This window comes from Pogoniulus pusillus, chromosome 26 (genome assembly GCF_015220805.1).
Source record: "Pogoniulus pusillus isolate bPogPus1 chromosome 26, bPogPus1.pri, whole genome shotgun sequence".
Classification (NCBI taxonomy): Eukaryota; Metazoa; Chordata; class Aves; order Piciformes; family Lybiidae; genus Pogoniulus; species Pogoniulus pusillus.
Window position 1 is genome coordinate 10228395 of NC_087289.1, and position 21803 is coordinate 10250197.

The following is a 21803-nucleotide window of genomic DNA, read 5'->3' on the forward strand; positions in this document are numbered from 1 at the left end:
GCCCAGCCTATGTGCAGATAAGGCTTGCACGGACAATCAGCAGCCAGCAATAAGACAAAGGGCAATGGCTACAAACTAGGGCATGGAAGGTTTCACTTGAACTTAAGGAGCCTGACAGAGCACTGGAACAGGCTGTCCAGAGAGGCTGTGAAGTTTCCTCCAGAGATTTTCAAAACCCACTTAGACATCTTCCTGTGCAACCTGATCTTGGCATACCTGCATTAGCAGAGGCTTGGACTGGATGATCTTAGAATCACAGAATGAAGCAGGTTGGAAGAGATCTCCAAGATCATCCAGTCCAACCTAGCACCCAGCCCTAGCCAGTCAACTAGACCATGGCACTAAGTGCCTCAGCCAGGCTTTTCCTGAACACCTCCAGGGACGGTGACTCCACCACCTCCCTGGGCAGCCCATTTCAATGCCAATCACTCTCTCTGGCAACAATTTCCTCCTAACATCCAGCCTAGACCTCCCCCAGCACAAGCAATGTCAGAGTAAGTAAGGTTATTACTAGAAGGTCCTGTATGCTTGGTCCCACTGCCACTTGCGCTTTTGCCAGACTCTACTAAGAGAAGTCTGTACTTTGGGGACTCTTTGGAAAAGTCTTCCTCATTCTACAAAAACTTAAATTGAAGCTAATGGAAACCAAACCACTTCATATGCTCATTTTCATGTCCTTTGTCCTCCTCTACACTGCTTACTTGGCAGTGAGAAGTTAAGAACTGTGTTCTGAATATGTTTCTGCTGGGTTCTGCAACTTCGCAGGATGACTTTAACAAGCAACTATTAACACACATTGATCTCCCCAACTAATTTTGTTGCTTTCAGAGTGAGATTGATTATCTTTACTTAACTTGTGCAGATCTCCAAGGAGGATACACTGAGGAACCACAGAGAATGTGATGGGAAAAGCTTTTAAAGAACTCAGAAGTTTTAGCATCAAAAGACCGACTGAGTGCTTGTGTACATGAAAAGTGAAGTCTCACAACAAAAGCTCTCTTCTGTATAGTCAGACAAAGGAACTTGGTTTATCTATTTCCATCATCCAAATGTCAGCATTCAGTCCTTAATGGGAAGTGAATCTACCTGGGCTCATTTTTCAAAATTGTTTTGTTGGAGTGTTGTAAAAGAACCATATAAAAGCAGAAAAAGCTCCACATACTGTAACTGCAATATTGAAAATCTGCCCAGACTCATTCTGCAACATCGTGAAGACTTTGATGGTGGTGAGCCACAAAGGTGCTTACAAGCATGGGAATAACAGAGAAAAACAAACACAATGGCCCACTCTTATCTGGTTCTCAGGCAGCAGAATCACAATCTCCACCCTTTCCAGAGGCACTGCACCAAGTGGTTCTGCTACGGATGAAAAATGCTGTAATTATGGATACTTTGCTATAAAACATAAAATCAACACAGAATAGAACCAACCAGGTTGGAAGAGACCTCCAAGCTCATCCAGTCCAACCTAGCACCCAGCCCTAGCCAATCAACCAGACCATGGCACTAAGTGCCTCAGCCAGTCTTTTCTTCAACACCTCCAGGGATGGTGACTCCACCACCTCCCTGGGAAATATAATATAATAATATAATATATAACATTTCCTATTTGTGGTTGGTCCTGGTGAAAAGAGATAAGGTTCTAGACGAGCAGATGATTCCCAGGGACAGCTGCTTGCAACTGTTTTGCAAGAGAACCTGCTCTGTGGCAACCTGAACCTGGGTACAAGACATTATCTGCAAGAAGAGGGCGCTTTCCCAAGTCTGTGAGTTTTAGGACCTTCATCTGCATTTGTGATACACCATAGCCAAAAAAAAAAAAAGCTGTGGTTTTTATACTTTTCCTATCTGAAGGCAAAAAAAAAAGAAAGGTGAAAACTGAGCATGGATTCTCGGTGACACTTCTTCAAAATAATCAGTTCCACTACACCTACTGAATATCCTCCTGTTTGTAAATATGTTTGCATACAGAACTTTCAAAAGAAACTTTGGAAGAAAAACATCTGCTGCCACGACTGAATTTGAACCAGAGATCAAAACACCAGCCATGAAATATTTATGAAAGGAAACCAGCCCAAAACTATATAGAATTTCAAAGGATGAAGAAAAAAAAAATCCCTCACGTTATGTGCTTATGGAGAGGAAAGAGAAGCAAATGTCTGCCTCGTTTTAAAGCTATTTAAGAAGGTAACCATGAATTTCAAATTGTGATCATCACTTCCATAACATCCAGTTAGACACAACTGCAAAGATGGAATTTGGGCACCACTGCAGAAGTTGCATTTTGTGCTTGCTGAAAAAGGCACAGGGGATGTTGTTATTTATCAGTAACAGGTTTTAGCACATCTTTTGCTGTAGGAACCCACATTAGAAAAGACATGCAGCAGCAAGATAGATGCTTAGTGAATTCTTTCCTTTTAGAAAGAAAACACCTGAAATAGTGAGTACATTTCCATTTTGTCTTCTTAATATACAGTATCACCGTATCACCAAGGTTGGAAGAGACCTCATAAATCATCAAGTCCAACCCTTTACCACAGAGCTCAAGGCTAGACCATGGCACCAAGTGCCACGTCCAGTCCTGCCTTGAACAGCTCCAGGGATGGCGACTCCACCACCTCCCCAGGCAGCCCATTCCAGTGTCCAAAACATTCAACATACATTCAAGAACCTAATGACAGACAAAATCCAAGCTACATACATCCAAGCAATGTACATCCAAACAGGTCTTAATTACAACAGGAGAGACTCAACGACGAAATGGTTTGTAAGCTTTGAGGATGCAGGACTTGCAAGCTCCTGAAGTGTTAAGAGAAAATATCAACTAATCAGAAGGAAACCATAGAAACATAGAATTAAGCAGGTTGGAAGAGACCTCCAAGCTCATCCAGTCCAACCTAGCACCCAGCCCTATCCAGTCAACTAGACCATGGCACTAAGTGCCTCATCCATGCTCTAGTTTGCAATAGAAACATGCAAATTCAGAGGTGTTGTTTGTTTTTTGTTTAATCAAATCTGATCCTGTTCTGTACTAAAAATCAAATGACAAGAAAGTGAATACTCCTTTTATTGTGAACATTTCCCTTTCAGTCTACCATGAATTAGCCTTCCTAGTTAAGGACTCTATAAAAGCCAAAGGAAAATGTTTAGAGAATTTTTTTTTTCAAGAGGCATGTAATAATAAAATGAGTAATTATAATAGCATTAGGATGCACAGGAGTGTATTTTACAGGGTCATTAATATGGTTCATGGGTAGCTGAAAGCACATGGCCTCTGGCCTCATGCCTTACAGTACACATGGGGCATGCATAAATGGCTCTGTAAAGCAAACCCTATCTGCTTTACAGATGAAATGCAAACCCATTTTCAGTTGAGCTAGGGTATTTTTGCAGAAGCTGAAAGGAAAATTTCAGCCCAAGAAGCCAATCAACTAATGTGCCATGAATTCTAACAAGCAGAGATGGAAACAAACTTTGATGGAAGAAATTAATTTTCCCATATGCGCTCCATTGAAATCAGTGAGATGATACAGAAATGTGGAATTACAGAATACATCTGGTTGGAAGAGACCTCAAAGATCACCCAGTCCAATCCTCCACTCAGCACTGAAAGGTCAACACTAAACCATGTCCCTAAGCGCCAGGTCCACAGGCTGTTTGAACTCCTCCAGGGACAGTGACTCCACCACTGCCCTGGGCAGACCATTCCAGTGTTTGAGAACCCTTTCAGTGAAGAAATATTTCCTGGTATCCAGCCTGAATTTCCCCTGGCACAGCTTGAAACCATTTCCTCTAGCCCTGTTGCTTGACACCAAGGAGCAGAGGCTGTCCCCTCCTTGCTCCAACCTCCCTTCAGGTAGCTGTAGAATGCAATGAGGTCTCCCTTCAGCCTCCTCCAGAGTGAACAGCCCCAGCTCCCTCAGATGTTCCTCTTAAGCCATGTGCTCCAGGCCTTTTATGAACCTCACTGCCCTTCTCGAGCCTTGATGTCCTTCTCTGGACATGCTCCAGCACCTCAGTGTCCTTTGCACAAACAAGTGTTTACCAAATTTGCAGGATATTAGAACCTAAGCAAGGAAAACAGATTAGGGATATGTTTGCCTTTCCTTTTTGAAATTATTTGGAGCTGTATGGCACTATGCCTCTTCTGTCTTTTCATTTTGTACTTCTATATTAAATGCTTCATTCTCAATTACACAAAATCAAGATTTTTCTCAGCGTATCTATGCCAACCTAAGTTCCCTCACTGAAATCCTCACTAAAAACTGATGAGAAGATAAATCATAATTGTCCTGGTGGGGCATAAATCCTGCCAGGCAGGTTTAACCCTTGCCCTCCTTCTGTTGTGCCATGGTCCAGGAGTGAGTTAGATGAGCAAACAATAAGGGTTTGGCCCCAGCAAAGCCTTGAGGGCCAGGGGGGCTTAGCATCATGTGTCAGGTGTCCTGTGCTGCCCTCACTGTGCCTGCATGGTCAAAAGAGGCACAAAGCTTTGAATTCATTGGCCAGAACAATGGTGCTAGTGCCTACTGGCCAGTTTGCTTTTCAAACTCAAGTATATAAAGGGGGATGATTTAGAAACTACTCCTTTCTACACCAGCCTTTCTGCACCTGCCTTTGTCTGCATCAGCCATCCTGCCTCTCCTTCTTTGTGGCTCACAAAAGGCAGCCATGTGTTGCAGCTAACACTAGTGGCTTAGCAGCAACTCCTTCCCCTCTGCCTGAAATATTTTGTGTTTTACCCTGGGATCATCATTGCAAGTTTGAAAGTGTCTTTCATACAGGAGACTTACTCAGGGACCAACAGCATCATGAGGGCATATGCTGGAGTGAATGCCAAGACTCCAATGGCATAGTTAGATTTTCTCCTGTTCTCATGTTACTATTTTCCAAGTTCTGATTGTTTAAACTGTTAAATTCTGTGCAACTGCTTCCTGTCGACTGAAAATCCAAAGAATCTCAGGGAATTTCCTTGATTTTTAAATATTAATAATAAAAAATAATCTCCTTGCATGAGTCAATAATCATAATTCATAAATATTATTAATTTCTGACACAATGATGGATGCAGATTTCCAAAAAATCAAACATTCAAGAGCTGACAGAAAAGCACAGCACAAATAACTTGTGGAACCAGTAGAATTCCTGAATGGTGAGTGAGCCTCTGTGATGGTTTGGGTGGTCCCTGCCCCCCCACTCCTTGGAAATCACCCAGACTAGACTCAGCTGGCACTGGGAATTTGAATGAAGCTTATATGTACAGCTTAGCTCAGTATACAAGCAGATATTTACAGTATATACATTTATATACAGAGATATACAAGGTAAAAGGTAATACAGAAAACACATCAGCTCTCCCAGAAACCTGAGTCCCCAGGAGGGGCTCCCAACCATTCTTCCACCTTCTCCCACCCCTCTCAACCTTACCCCAGTCCCAAGGAAGAATGGAGGTTCAGCCAGGGGGTTAGGAAGCAAAGTGGATTAATCAGAGAGATGGCAGAGAAGCTAGAGAGAAGTGCAGCTCAGGCAATGCCCCAAGAAGAAGAAGTGCAACTCCCTTATCTATGTTCGGATTCTTATACCTCTCAGCAAGCCTATGAGTGAAGTAGACATCAGCACTGTTATCTAATCCTTCTCACCAAAACATTCTAGCTAGCTTCAAACTAGCACAGTCTCCCAGAGAACAACTGCTCACTTCTTTTTGACTCTGATTCATTAGAATCTCGAAACAAACAAAAAAAGAGTGGAAAATTACTGCAGAACAATGAAAAGCCCCAACAAGATTTATTTCTGTCTTGCTTCTCATTTAGAGCAACAATAAACCTCCTGAAACATGGAGAACATATTTCAAATATTTAATTAAGGCACACAAGTCATCTCTTTTCTTAAGAATTTTTAGCTTGCAACACGTACAACAGAAGAGAGATTCAAAATACTTCTACAAATATGTTAGTATCTATTATTTATAGTGGCTTGAAGGCCAATTTTCATACTTTGCTTAATGGGGATGTTAACCAATATACATCATTTCCTGTGGCCTTTCACAGGCCTTCATCTACCAGTTTTTCATGTAATAATGTATTCAAACTCAGCTTTCACCAAAACAGTATTTATTTGCTAGTACATCATGGGATGTAAGAAATTAGTATATCAAACGGGGCAGTTTTCTATATCTTCTCTGTTGAAAAGTCATGCAAATTGCTACATTTTGCTGCAGTGTTGTCTGTGTTGGCCAAAGCAGGCACTTACACATGGGTCACACATTCAATGGATGTAAAAAATTAGGACTCTCTCTTGCCAGTACTGCCGCCACGAGAGTTTTGTCCTCTACATCTATTGTTCCCATTAGTCTTTTAAACCATTAACTGCTGTTGCGACCTTAAAATACAGATCTTGTTCAACTGATGTCAAAAATATCATGAGGCATTAGATCAAAGCAGTACCAGAACAGTATTGGAGCTCGTACCTATATATGTAAACTAATTTGCACACCAACAAACATGAACCAAGCAATTTCTTGCACTTGAAACGTGTGAAAAATGAGAGCAACATTTGCAATGGAAATCCCTGTCAAGTTCTCTCTTGCTCCCAAAGCCCCACAATATACAGATTGATTGAGGATTCAGAAAACTTGGGACTATTCTAATACAGATAATTAAATGCAGTGAATTGGATATTCAGAAATATGCTCTCTACTTGTCCTACTACTTAGAATCATAGAAGCGGTCAGGGTTGGAAGGGACCACGAGGATCATCTAGTTCCAATCCCCCTGCCATGGGCAAGGACACCCTACCCAGATCAGGGAGGATCTATCAGAAGTGTCAAAAGAATTTGCCCTTTTTTCTGGGCACGAACCCCTCAGGAGTGAGGAGTGCCTGGCCTGCCAAAGTTAGGCACAGATCTAACCCAGATGCTAAACTGTAGCTTATTTCTTAATGTATTCCTGTCTCGACTGAAAATCAGCATGCTAGAAACTCAGAGGATTATTTCAGTGTTGGAATGCCCTGCATTTATCACCACCTCTTGGTTTACAGTCAAAAAGATTCTATCCTAGGAAGTCTGGCATTCTGGAAAAGGCAGAGCACCTACTGATGATGAGGCCAAACCTGGCTTCCCACCAAGTCTTCCATCAGAGACAAGCAAAAGCTTAGGACATTGTGTGATGCACAATACCAGTTATTTTATATCCCTGAAACATTTGTAATACTCTAGACTAGAGGCTTTCTACAGGGTCAGTGATGATGCAAAAGTAATTTGGTCAACTATTACTCAGCTAGGCATAGCCAGATCATAGAAATTACAGATAACTTCAGGCAGGATAATAAAGACTCTGATTTTTTTTTCCAAGGGAGTTAAGATGTCCATAATTTGTCTTCAGTGAACACTTTTTCTTTCCTACTTTGCAAATATTATCAAGTTGAGGTTTATTATGCTCTCAGAGATAAATCTGCTATTTGGAAAACCTGGAATACTTTTATTACATGATTAAATATTGATCAAGGGAATTCGTCTTGCCAAAAAGTAATTTCTCTCGACAGAAAAGACACAAACTGCTCTTATGCCAAAATGAATAGTTTTAAAGTTTGTTATTTGTTATTTTTCTGTTTACCAAAACAGAAGTGTAGTGACAAATGTTAGAATAAACCTGTTATTTAAAATGTACCTGTACCAAGATAGAAACCTACTAAATGGCAAACAAAATGATGTCTTCGTGCCCTGAAAAAAAACAACCCCAACAAACAAGCGTGTGCATCCATCTATCCAAGCAGGTGGATAATGTCAATTTGCTGTGCTAGAAAAAGCACAAATAGAAAAGAAATGGTTCATTTTAGAAGTGCACTATATATTCAGGGTTCCCATTTCATAAACGTGTCACCTGCTGTGCACTGCAGTTGACCCTTTAAACATATCTAGTCGTTAATCTATTGTTTACCGCCGGTCCGTGTTGTCATTTTGATGGTACAGACCCAAGTGTGGCAAGCTTCCTTTCTCTGCTTCACTGCCTACATGACTCCCTTTGGCTGGTACTAGCTCACATTAACAAAAAAAAAAAAAAAGCCCCCAAAATGTCATTAATTACAGCAGGTTTGAGATCTGAATGTTAATTCTATTAATGGACCTATGAAATTAGGACACTGTAAATCTAGATGAGCTGTGCTCGGGCCTCCTGCAAGCCAGGCTGACCTGAGGTTACCTACTATATTAAATAAGAATTGTCTAATACATTTTTAGAATTCTAAGTGTGTGCAAATCAGCCCTTGTGAAGTACACCACCAGAGGGAATAGATAACTGCAGTACGCCTCCCAGCTTATCTTCTTCTATTTATCTAGCATCAAATTCGTTTGGAGTGCTTCATATGAAGAAACAGTGATGCCCAAGGCTAAGGTGAGATCAGATAGAGCCTTCTGGACACTTTCCCTACTGCCTAATCCTCAAATGTTAAAATTTCATTCATAAGCATCTTAATATTCAATCTAAAGTCTATCTAAAGGAGACTAAAGTTGCCAAGTGTCCCTGAAAGTATTTATGAATTATCATTCTCTGCATCTTCTTCCAATTCAGAAAGCTTAATAATTTTTGACTGCAGATTCTGAGGTGTTTTGCTATTAAGTTCCCATCTTTACTTCCAATGTAACATACTTTTAATTAGGCAATAATATATAATCTTCTGCTCTATCTATCACTTTTACTCAAACGTATTAGGTAATGGATAATAGAAAAAAAGGCTCATCAGAGACCCTTTGGTGGAGGAGCAAAGACAGAATAAAATGCCATCTCCTGACAGTACCTTTAAGGTTTCATAAAAAGATAATGGATGTGCTTGTCACTGATGTTAATGATCAAACATTTCCCCACTTTTACTGGATATTAAATTGCAAACTATAAAAGAAAACCTCACAACCTAAGCAATGTGGTGGTGGTGGGGGGAAAATCTTGCTCCATTTTTAATCTCTTTTGATATCTAACCAACATACAGTTTCTTATTCCACTGTTACTTTGAATATGCTTTCTTATTCCACTGTCACACTGAATAGGCCCTTTGCCATGAGTGGGTGATGCTTACTTTTACTGCAGGAAGAGACACAACTCTCCAGAGGATGTAGAATAGGAACGTGATAGGCTATGCATGTGACACAGAACACTGATTCATCATAGCACCTTTATGAAATATGAAAATTAATCTGGAATGAAGCAGTTTTTGAAAGGGTTATTTCTACATTTGTTAGATGATCTTGAGACATACTCAAAAGATATCCTCTGCTTAATATTTTCATTAGTATTACCATTGTGTCAAAATAGAGAGAAGAGGAAGCCTCCAAGCAATGTGATGGGAGCAATACAAAGTAAATAACTACCAAAATAAGATTAATACTGAAAAAAAACCCAAAACCAAACCAAAACCCCCACAGATCCAATTTGAAAGCACTGAAAAAATAAAACCCAAATGGCATCTTACTTTATTTAGAAAGAGAAAACTGTAAAACCAAGGCCACACTCTATAGTCAATTACATCAGAATTAGACTCCTGACACAGGCAGGTACTTGCAAGTGGTTCTGAACTATTTTTCATTACAATATATTCTCATCTCTGTATTCAATCCTGCAAATGGTTAACTAGATCATTCTTGTGCACATGAAAAAGTTCACCAGGCTACAGTCTGGAATTACTAGAGTAAAGGGAACAAGCCCATGTGCATCAAGTTACTCATAAAGGAAAGGTTGTGCATTAATTTTTGGCTGCTGGGAATGTGCAATGTTTTGCTGAGTGATAGATGGGTAATGACAGAAATGCCACTAGGCTTGGCACAGATTGCTCAATGCTTACTACTAGGCTTAATCCCTATATTTCACCTACCTCTGCAGCCAGTAAGATACCACCAGTTGGTATGATTTGACACAGAAGCAATATGTACATTCAAACCTAATGCATTTCCCTAATGTATCCTGACACACAGCAACAAAACATGTTAAGGCTTAATTAGACTCATGGTGCATCACTACGTCGTCCATAAAGCTCTACAAGTCATTGCCCAAAGTATGAAAGGGCTTTTGTGACAGTAGTTTTGCTTTGTTCTGTGCTCGCTGTTCTGAGTTATACTTTTACATGAATGTTGTAAGCCAACACACTGCTGAAAAATTGAGATTTGGGCTGGAAAACACAACAGTTCTCGTCAAGGAATAGTTCTTCTCAGAAGAAGCTCTGTGCATGAATAGAACTTCTCCAGTACCCTTTTTCCTCATTGTATCATTTCCAACTCTAGGCAGCTAGGCTCTGTCACAAAAGGAAGCACTGTACTTTGGAGCCCCATTGATTTCAGTGCAGAGATTTGGGGAATAATGCACTACCAAGAACCAGGACATCAGGCCTTTGAGTGTGCTGCACTGGTTTTACTTTCAGCATTAAAAGTGTAAATGGAGGGGCAGGGGGAAATGAAGACGCAGAACACTTGGATAAGATTTCTACTCAGTAATCCCAGGCAATAGTCTCCAAAAAAAGGGTGACAATATAAACACAAGACTAAATGACAGCAAAGATTCCAATACCTACTCAAAAAGGAAAATTGCTTATAAGGAAAGAAAGTATAACCAAGACTCACTTCTGAGCTTGCTTCAGTTTGGCATAAATTATGGTCTTACAGTTAGGAAACATTTGCCTTCCCAGTGCAGATGTTACTCAAAATGAGAACTAAAAAATACAAATACATTTTTTTCCTCCCTTTTTCTTTATGACCATTTTTTGGAACCAGACCCTTGGAAACACAATTATTTCTATAAGGAAAACCACTGCCTCTTAAAGAGGTAAAAAATGAGGAACTTAACGCAGTGCTTAACCTGAAGATTCCTGTGAATCATTCTTCCATTCCCCAGTCCGGTTTGTGAGCTGCACTAAAAAAATGTGTCTTTCAGTTCTTTCAAAGTCCTGTGGTTAAAAAATAATCAAGAGCACAAAGTATAAATCAATAATATAAAGAAATAAGCACACAGTTAGCATAAACCAGGTCTGTCCTTTCCCTTCTTGAGAGCGAAAGAGGCTGCAGCCAATGCTGACCCAAAGCATTCTTTTCTAAATAAACCTTTCATAAGACAGAACCCAGCAAACAGCACTGGCAGTATTAAATATGTCTATCATGATCTTTACTGGATCTTAAAGAGACTCCTTTCATAATCTTTTTACATTTCTTTGATGAAATCTAAATAAAAAGCGCCTGCAGATACCAGATGGATGTATGTTAAACAAGCATTTGAAGTCTCACATCAGCTGAGTTCAAAACCCAAACTTGTCTTTATATCTGTCCTCTCCTAAAAAAAACAAGGCATAAATATATGCCTGCACTCACTCCTATCTTTTGTCCTTCAAGGGTATTAGACTACTCGTGCAGTCTTTGCCGCTAGATGAGACTGCTTGTGCAAGACTTGCATTTAAACAGAATGTAAAGAAGATATAAATAGTCTGCTTCCAATGGCTTCTCAGTCAGTAGTCCTCAATTTTTCAGGGCAAACACTTCTCTTTTCCATCTTATCATTCTCCAAGGAAAGATTCTAACAGACTTTCATTCTCAGCCTTGCTTCAAAGTTGAATCAGGAACTCACTGGGGTTTTGTTTGGGTTTTAAATGCACTTGCTCCATACTGCTTTAATTTTTATCATTGTTTTCTCTTTGCCAAATGGATTTCACCTTCACATTTCTAATATTTTATTTAGGACTAAATCTTGCATGTCCATAAAATGCAAGCCTTCAAGCAGATTAGTCTATATGACAAAGGATGCTTCGATTCAGAATAAACAGAAAAATAATCTGAATTCCACCAAAAGTTGTCTGCTGTGGACTTAATAATGGTACTGTAAGGAATCTAATATCACAGCATACCCTCCTATTTCCATCATGATAGATCCGGATGAAAATGTCGCTGTTGCAGCTCTAAATATTTATTTAAGTGGCCTCTTGTTAAGAAATGTCACAGCATGAAACTCAGTGAAACCACAGCCAAACTCCTGGGACTCGCAGAAGTCATCTATGCTAAGACACAAGAAACCCAGACCAACAAAGGTCATATGAAAGTGAGAAGCTAAGACTTTATTTTGTCTCTACATCTTCTCATGTGAAAAAAAAAATCCCTGTATTACTTCTCTCTGTACAGCCAGGCATTTTAAACAGCAATGAAACGAGATCTAGGGTATCCCACAGGCAGCAGAGAGTAAAGCTGAACCTCTCACCTTATGGGATATGATCAGGTAAGGCAAGCTGAGAATTAGTCAGCTAGGTGTTTGAAACCCTGATCTTATTTAATGTGAGCGCAAAGGGTAACCTTCTGCTGCACAGTGATGAACAAGGCTTCTAAACCAGCAGAAGTTATTATCTACTATGATTATGCAAAAGCTTCTGCTTGGAGGCTACCTTAAGACCAGGCAGAAAAAATGCAAACTGTGCAGATTCTGTTGTGGGATTCCTACTCTGCTGCTATGTTACCTATTTAGTGGCATGTCATCATTACTTATTTAACACGTAACAGACAGACAAAGTATATGAACAACTTCTACATATAGTTAACGGGTGCCTACATTTTACTAAGGAAACCCTGCAAGCCTGGTACAGGGTTACTGTAGTTAGTTTGAAAGTAATTTCAAGTATTCACACCAACCACTGGATTCTAGCCTGAGTTTTAGAGGTTTTAATGTAATAGGTCTCACTTAAAAGCAAATCAGCTCACTGCCCCTTGGGGGGTCTGTAAAGACCACAAAGTCCAAAGAACCACAAAAGCACGAACACAAATGGAACCCTCCTAAGCTCAGTAAGATGTTAGCAGTGGGTTACCTCAGGGATCACTGTTAAATTACATGTGGAAAAGTCATTACCATCCGCCAAAGTGAATTAATTTTCATCTTTCAAGCAACTAGCCCTCTCAAACACTGCAACTACAAGTGATTGAGGAATTAGACTAAGTAGTTCACAAAAATAAACTGTGCTTTCAGACAATACATACTGCATTACAGGACAGAATACTACTGGCATGTAACATAGACCAATGTTTGACATAGCAAAGATGAGAACATCAGTGTAAAATTAAACTGTCTATTAGAAGCGTACATTACAGGTTATCAACTGCTGCATTAGTATGTGCCTAGGACTTGAAGTCACTTATAAATTGAAACACAGGAGGAGGGAAAAAAACACACAAAATATCAGAATTGCCTTCCCTAAAGAAGTATATGACAAATGAAACCTTTAATTGGATACTAAGAAGATAAATCCAGCAAAAAAACCAGTAATGGTCCTTCTGAAAATGATTCAGTCCCTCATAAAACATAATTCTAGTAGACTTCATTTCAAAATCTAAAGCCAAAATCTATTCCCTCCCTTTGAAATTCAGGTGTATTCAGATGCCACATTTTAACACAAATGAAACCACTGGAAGAAAATTACCCAGAGGAGCAAATCAGAGGCAACGAATTTAGGGATTGTGCTAAACAGATTCAAAACACAACAAAACAGAGCACAGATGAAATGAAACAATCCCACAAAAGAAGACCAGAGTAGTAGATACTGGTAATGGCCATGAATTGAAAAGAAAGTTGACTGGTCTTCAAAACCAGCTCCCTCCTGTGAATGACACCTGGCCTATACTTGCCTTCAGCCATGAGAGGGGATACTCCCATACCTATGTAAGTGTTCTGACAGGTTACTGGTCCAACCCCTGTAACATCCCAGAATTCAATTCCTGCTTTCAGGAGTCTCAGCATGCAACATTTTGGCAGCGTATGCAGAAGTAGAGAGCAACGATCACATTGTCACAAGAGCTGGCAAACTGACATCACAAATGTGAACAAATAGCAAGTAAAAATTGTCAGAAACAGAGTCCAGCAGAGGAATACCCCATGGGGCTGACAACAGCATCAGCACATCCCATTCACTGTATTTGAAACACTCAAAAGCGACTCTGATTGCTCTCTAATTTGACCTAGAAAAGAGATATTGGAAGCACTGGAACCACAAGGAAGCTTGAAACAAATGGGTAAGAAGTATAGCTCTTATGAAATAATGTTTTCATAACCTCCTTTGCTTTTACAGAACATGAAAAAAAACCTTGATCATCAAAACCTGGTCTCTTTCTTCCAACAGAAAACCTGTCTGTGACCCAATGTTTTCAAAAGACCTAATTTAGTTGTCTCTGAAGTAAAACATCACTGTTATGCGCAGCAGAAAAACCCAACGAGACTCTTCTGTCTAACAGCTCAGGAGTGTGACTATCTCTAACAGCACGACAAGAGGTTCTTCTAGATAACACTTGCAACGTCTTTATATCTCATTCCCAGAATACAAACCTTTTGTTTCACAAAGACAACCAAAAGTTGGTTCTTCTTCTTTTGCCTGTTTGTTTGTGGGGTGTTTAAAGACATTCTCACGCACGACATGAATTGCATTGCAGATAGCAGGGATTAATGGAAAGCTGAAAGCTTCTTACCAAGTACCCCAAGGCGATAGTTGACTGTGATGACTATCACATTCCCATAACTTGCTAGAACACTGCCATCATATAAATTTCCAGTGCCTTCCATGTAGGACCCTCCGTGAATATACACCATCACAGGCTTAGGTCCCCCACTGTCCCGAATGTCTGGAAAAAACATTAAGACACATTTTATCTCAGGAAAGTACCAGGAGAAAAAAAATAGATACATGCATTTATTTTTCTTTTAGTGAGGTTATTTTTCTTGAAGTGTTTCTCAAGCAACATCTTTTACACAAGAAAATGGGGAGATGGCCATAAGTGTTTCTTTGTGGTTTGCCCGTGGCTGAAGTTCATACTTGTTAGCCTCAGAAAAGCAGAAAGGAATTGAAAATGGTAACATGTTTGCTCAAACACAAGGGGACAGTGGACTGATTCTGGTCTTTGATGTAAAATGCCTGCTACCATCAGTGTGAACTCGTTTAGGCAAAGTCTGAACGCTTCTGAAAGCTCAGCCCACCTTTCCGCTTACTTAGCTAAAAGCGATTCAGCCTATTAAGGTAAACCAAATTTCTGCTCACACATCAATTGTTGGCTGCTTGCAGCAGGGCAAGATCAATAATTGATAAGAGGGTATATAAACAGCTGCTCTTTGATAGGTCTGAAGTCTACATTCTGAAGCACTTGGAGGCTGTTTGACACTTACACCTCAAATGGATACTATTTGTAACCTGGGTAGCCTGACGTTTAAGGCATGTGGGAACTTAGAGTTTGACTCAGTTATTGAAAGGTGCCTTTATATTTGGAAAAAAACAGCTGCCTGGAACAATGCTGCTAAATGAATTCATGCAAAGTGTAAGGTTCTCAGACATGACACTGAATGCAGCTAACACTTTCAAATCTTAGAAGCTCTGCCATTCTCACAAACAACAAAATAAGATACTGACATGTTGTGTGGAGTTTCTTTTTTTCTGAAGAATGGTGGAAGTCCTGTGCCTGGAAGTTTTTAAGGCTAGGCTGGATGGGGCTATAGTCCAAGGTGTCCCCGTCTGTGGAAGGTGGGGTTGGAACTGGACGATGTCTGAGGTCACTTACAACCCTGACAATTCTCTGATTCTGTGATTTGGGCATCCCTGTTCCCTAAGCAGTCTGATTTGCCATCAGAATGGGCTGCCCAGGGAGGTGGTGGAGCCGCTGTCCCTGGAGGTGTTCAAGAAAAGCCTGGATGAGGCACTTAGTGCCATGGTCTAGTTGACTGGACAGGGCTGGGTGCTAGGTTGGACTGGATGACCTTGGAGGTCTCTTCCAACCTGCTTAATTCTATGATTCTATGGATGCATCTACTTGGAATAAATTTTTTAATATTTAAACATTGCTCCTTGTGAGAAAAGTTGTTTCCAATGCCAAATTAAAGTAGCAGTTAGCAGTGGGATCATATATGTCCTTAAAGTATGTTTTTCTGTTGTGCAGGAATGAAATCAGCTGAGGTATAAATATAATTTTTTACTTCCGAATTAAATTGTATTTTGATCTCATTTCCTAAGTGCCTGAATCTTTCCTACTGCCCAAGTCAGTAATATTCCATAACACTCCCCCAAACTCCAGGAAGACAAGAGCAAGAGTGCATGGTCTAGCCTTGAGCTCTGTGGTAAAGGGTTGGACTTGATGACCTGTGAGGTCTCTTCCAACCCTGATGATACTCTGTGTGTGTGTGTGAAGACCTCTGCATGAGGAACTGTACAGAATATTCTGATTTGAAGACTTTCTTTGACATTATGGCAGCATTCAAGTGACTTCCCTGATTACTCCAGCATTTGAAGAAACCTCAGATGTATTGTTTACTCCTCTGCTTTGGAGGAATCTCAGTTAAGAAGCTTTCAAGTAAACTCTCTGCAGAATTGTTTGAATTGTCTCTTAGCACCATAAAGACTACTAGGTGTGAGTGGCTACACTAAAAGCCCTGCTTTGAAAATTTGCTGAAGAAGATAGCACAGATGTGTCTGTTTATGGAAAGCCCAGTTGCTATTCTTATTTTCTATTGATTCATATTTGAAGAAAATGCCAGAACAATCAAGATCAGAAATTGGATCTTCAATATTGGAAATACTAGAACAATCATTTACTCAAGACCAAAAACCTGATGAAAGGTTGGGCATGAAATTGCTTCTATTGCTTTCCTCGCTCAAGCATACAGTAAGGGCTTTCCAACATGCAATCTTCAGGGTGTAAAGCTGAAGAGATTATTTATCTTCATTGTCTGTAGGACAGGATTATGAGCTCCTGAGGTTTAAAACCCACACCAAGGAAACAGACCTTTCAAGCTCATCTACTGTTTTCAGTAAATGGTTTGTTCGTGGCCTGTGCTGCTTTTTTTTCCTGATACAAATATGGAAGCAATAATAAATTATTAATCTGAATTCACTGTGTGACTGTTCCCAGCAGAAATTGTACACAGTTAATTGTATGCTTGGTGGTAGCACAGGGGGAGATTGTCTCAGAATTCTTCTTTAATTAAAATTACATAGAATTACAGAGCACCAACTGTGAACAGTAATGAAATGCTGGTAGTAGTGGCCTGTTTATCTGGAAAATAATATTGGAATATTTAGGAAAGAATGGGTGCCCTTTATCTGCAAAAAGAAACACACATTCATGAATAAAGTCTGGCATAAAAGAAGTGATGCTCTGAGTAAATTCTGTCTCTACCATACTTCTGTTATTTCCCACCAATAATAACCTTGTAAAGATTACAGACAAAGAAATACTAATTTTCAGCTCTGCCTGTCTGCCATGTCAGAGCAGATGACATGAAGTATGAATTTTCCTCAGGTTGCTTTGCCAAACTTTTCAGTCTTAAAAGAAATCCCTTCTACAAAAGAAAAATGGTGCTTCTGTGTGGGTCTCAGGTGGTAAGTGGGATTGTTTAGCCTGGAGAAGAGGAGGCTCAGGGGTGACCTTATTGCTGTCTACAACTACCTGAGGGGTGGTTGTGGCCAGGAGGAGGTTGCTCTCTTCTCTCAGGTGGCCAGCACCAGAACGAGAGGACACAGCCTCAGGCTGCGCCAGGGGAAATTTAGGCTGGAGGTGAGGAGAAAGTTCTTCACTGAGAGAGTCATTGGACACTGGAATGGGCTGCCTGGGGAGGTGGTGGAGTCGCCATCCCTTGGGCTGTTTAAGGCAAGATTGGACGTGGCACTTGGTCTAGCCTTGAGCTCTGTGGTAAAGGATTGGACTTGATGATCTGTGAGGTCTCTTCCAACCCTGATGATACTGTGATACTGTGATCTAGCACTGGATGGAGACATCTGTGAGGCTATGCAGCGTTCAGCTGAGGCCAGTGGCACTTTGGGCAATGGATTGTATGGCAGCTCTGGGGCTCTTCACATGAAGAACAGAGATCCTTGCACCTTAGACTTACAGTCAGTGCTTTCCTGCCAGTTGCAGTCTCTAGCTAAGAATATCTGAAAGGTGCAGATATTCAGCTGGGGCAGTACTGTTTAAGTGCAGAACTTATTAACTAGTGGATGTCATTAAAGAATAAGATCAAAGAAATAAAAGATTCAGACCATAATCAGGAATTGATTCCTACCAAATGTTCCCCCATAAAAACCATCAACCTTTAAAAAGAAAATGGAGGAACCATTCAGATAATACTTTGTGAGGAGAAACTCTGTATTGCTTCAAAAGAAGGTTTTCAGAAGTGCTTATTGAAGTGCCCAGCTCAAGAAAGAAAAGAACTGAGATTTTGGCAGCCATACTTTGCAAAATCATTCTTTCCTGCAGGCTGGTATCACAGAATCACAGACTGTTAGAGGCTGGAAGGGACCTCAAAGGATCATCAGTCCTTTGCATGCGTGTGCTGCTGGAGTGGCCTCAGCAAACTGTAGTTACAATTTCTCACACAGATTAATAGCTATTTATAGATGGAGATTAATAGTCATTTGTGGAAGGAGCTCATTTGGAAGCTGAAGAATTGGGGTACAAATGGGGCATTTCTGCCTAGTGGAGTTTTGCAAACTGATTTAATTTTAGTTGTGTAATGTACTTTTTGTTGCAGTTTTTATTAAGTGTTGCTTTAATTAAAAAAGCAGACACTTAATATTTCCAAGGGCATATACAGAGATAGTGCTGTGCAAAAGTCTTCTTGAATTCAACTCTGTTCAGTTTTTATTCCCACAGGAGACAGGGTCTGAGTGTTGTGATTTGTTTGGCTTTAAACTGCTGGTTCATATAACATCTAAAGAAGAGCTTACTGTGTAGCAGAGAATGATCTTATTTGCGTGACACATACATGAGCTTTCTTATTATGATATCCATCATCTCCTTTCTTCTGCACTGCTCCAATGTTTGTTGCATCTAATTTTTATGTCTGGCCTTAATTAGAATTACAGGCAATTTAGGAATAGGGCTGTCTTACTCTGTGTTTGCTAGATCACACAACAGGGAACCAGATCTGACTGTGAATACCAGTCACAATTGTCATATATAACAAAACATAATTAGAGCTTCAGTCATTTGAAGTTGATGTGAATTGGCCACGTGACTTAAGAAGTATGGATCTGCAAGGAACAAGCAAAATAGGAAGGGAAGAAAGCCTACCTGGAGACAATTTAGCACAAAAACACAATTAGTATAGCTCAGATGTCACAAGGAGAAATATTTTAAATGTCATTTTTAAATGTTGACATTTTGATGTAGAGCATTGCATAAATCTTGGTTCTCAAACATCAAAACACAAGAATAGGAGAAATCATTTAAATTGGCTACTGTAAAAACTATGCGTTCCTCATGTAGAAATTATATGGATGGGTGGGCAGAGGCCAATGGGATGAGATTTAACAAGGCCAAGTGCAGGGTTGGCCACAACAACTGCAAGCAGCACCACAAAGCTGGGGACAGAGTGGCTGAGAGCAGCCAGGCAGAAAGGGATCTGGGGGTACTGGTAGAGAGTAGCTGAAGATGAGCCAGCAGTGTGCCCAGGTGGCCAGGAGAGCCAATGGCATCCTGGCCTGGATCAGGAGCAGTATAGACAGCAGGACAAGGGAGGTTATTCTTCCCCTGTACTCAGCACTGGTCAGGCCACACCTTGAGTGCTGTGTCCAGTTCTGGGCTCCTCAATTCAAGAGAGATGTTGATGTACTGGAATGTGTCCAGAGAAGGGCGAAAAAGCTGGTGAGGGGCCTGGAGCACAGCCCTGTGAGGAGAGGCTGAGGGAGCTGGGGGTGTGCAGCCTGCAGAAGAGGAGGCTCAGGGCAGACCTCATTGCTGGCTACAACTACCTGAAGGGAAGTTGTAGCCATATGAGGGTTGGTCTCTTTTGCCAGGCAACCAGCAACAGAAGAAGGGGACACAGTCTCAAGTTGTGCTAGGGGAGGTCTAGGCTGGATGTTAGGAGGAAGTTCTTGCCAGAGAGAGTGACTGGCATTGGAATGAGCTGCCCAGGGAGGTGGTGGAGTCACCGTCCCTGGAGGTGTTGAAGAAAAGCCTGGATGAGGCACTTAGTGCCATGGTTTGTTTGTCTGGATAGGGCTGGGTGCTGGGTTGGACTGGATGATCTTGGAGGTCTCTTCCAGTCTGGCTGTTTCTATGATTCTCTGCAGGTATAGCTCTTCCAAAAGGCTTTATCCTAAAATATTTAAGTAGAGCACAGCACCAACCAGCACTACTCTTAATCACTGGAAAGCCTTTTAACAGTATTCTAACAGGGTTTTTTAACAGTGTTCAAAAGGACCTTTCAGTTCAGATCTGCCTGATGCCTCATAGATGCACTGCTATTTTCATAAGCTAGATGTCCTGAGCCTATTATAGTGATATTATTGACCTTTCATTAAGAGCGGCAGAGAGGTTCTAGACATGTTTCATACTTTAAAAATACAGCCTAAACCCCTCAAATTTTTAGACAAATAGAATTAATCTCCTTTATTTCTTTCTGTTAAACCAGTGGACCATTTTGTGCACTCTCAAACTAGATTTGCCTGAAAGTGGTTTGAGATCCAGATGGAAGACTATATGAATGTATATTCTAACGTTAAAAAGAGCCTGTGCTTTTACAAGTAAGGTTTATGTTTTTATAGGTAAGGAGCTGGAGCAGGCTGTCATTAGAATAGGACCTGAATGGACTACTCTAGGGAGTCTAGGTAGGACTACTTCCTAGTCAGCTAGGTAGCAATTTTCAATTATTAAAACTTGATAGTTAGAAATGCAAAAGCTGACAGACTCTTCACTGTACAAGCGCTATTTGGCAGTGCTAAAAGTACAATAGAGCCCCAAAGAGGTGCTTAAATTAAAGGTCTGTCAGAATTTTTATTATGCACGTTTTCAACTGTTAATAATATCACCACAAAAAAATCAGCCTAAGCTGAAGTTCTCAGTGTAAAGGGAAAATGTAATCAGCAAAAACGAATACACAAGTGACGCTGGAATCTGTACTTGGGAGCTGCGGTTGCCAAGCTAACATAAATGGGTGACAAGGAATCATGACTATATCTCTGTGTATCAGTTAACAAGTTCATCCAAAGCTGTAGGATCTGTGCTACTCCAGCCTGGCTGGAACTCATTAAAGGCTATAATTAAGGCTGGAGCATGTGGTTGCTTTGCGAGGTAGGCAAATGTGTTCTGCTGTTTACCGCGCTCTGAAGTCCGAAAATGTACCACTGGTGCCAGACGGAGAGATCTTCTCTCCCGAGTTCTTGCCGTGGCAGCTGAAAGCAGATGAAATGCTAAACTTGGCAACCTGGTTTATTTTAATACTAATGGACTGATAGGGGGTTTGGAGAAGATCCTCAATTCTGAAATGTGTTCTTTTGTGCCAGTGACGCTACAGTCTGTTAGGCATAAGAAGGGATTTGCAGATGCGTTCTGCATCATTAGCAATTTAAAATTTGAGTGGTTTTTTGTTTGTTTTGATTGAAAACATGCTCTGGACCAAGACCTTCCTCCAGTCAATGAAGTCAAATAGCCCATATAAGACAGAGCATCAGACTAAATGATCAGAATCATCACAGTTACAGCCTGTGAACAAACAGCAACATCTGTTCCTAATCTGTCTCCTTTTTCACAGGAGAGATGGGAATGGAGAAGGGAAGGGTAGAAACAACTAGCAATTACAGGGCAGACCTCGCTTCTGAGGCGTGTAGGCTGTTCCCTGCTTCACTATGGGCATGGTGTCTGCATTCCTCAAGCTCAGAGTCTGTATTCCTCATTTCTAAAAATGGAATAATAGCATTCCTCTGTCGCAGAGGGATGCTGTGAGACTGAATACATTAAACATTGAGAGATGCTCAAATAGAACTGGGGACTAAATAAGGATCTAAGATTGACAGATTGATGTGCTGGGTAAGGGATGTATGATAGA

The 21803-nt window shown here is 40.6% G+C and overlaps 1 protein-coding gene across 8 annotated transcripts in view; it reads right to left on the minus strand.

The window, feature by feature from the left end:
- Positions 1–21803, minus strand: part of NLGN1 (neuroligin 1) — a 529256-nt gene that overhangs the window by 225320 nt on the left and 282133 nt on the right. For all 8 annotated transcript variants that reach the window (XM_064164807.1, XM_064164806.1, XM_064164812.1 and 5 more), the window contains one exon: positions 14465–14617. In XM_064164807.1, the coding sequence (XP_064020877.1) occupies positions 14465–14617 (153 nt within the window). The remainder of the gene's footprint in view (positions 1–14464; positions 14618–21803) is intronic.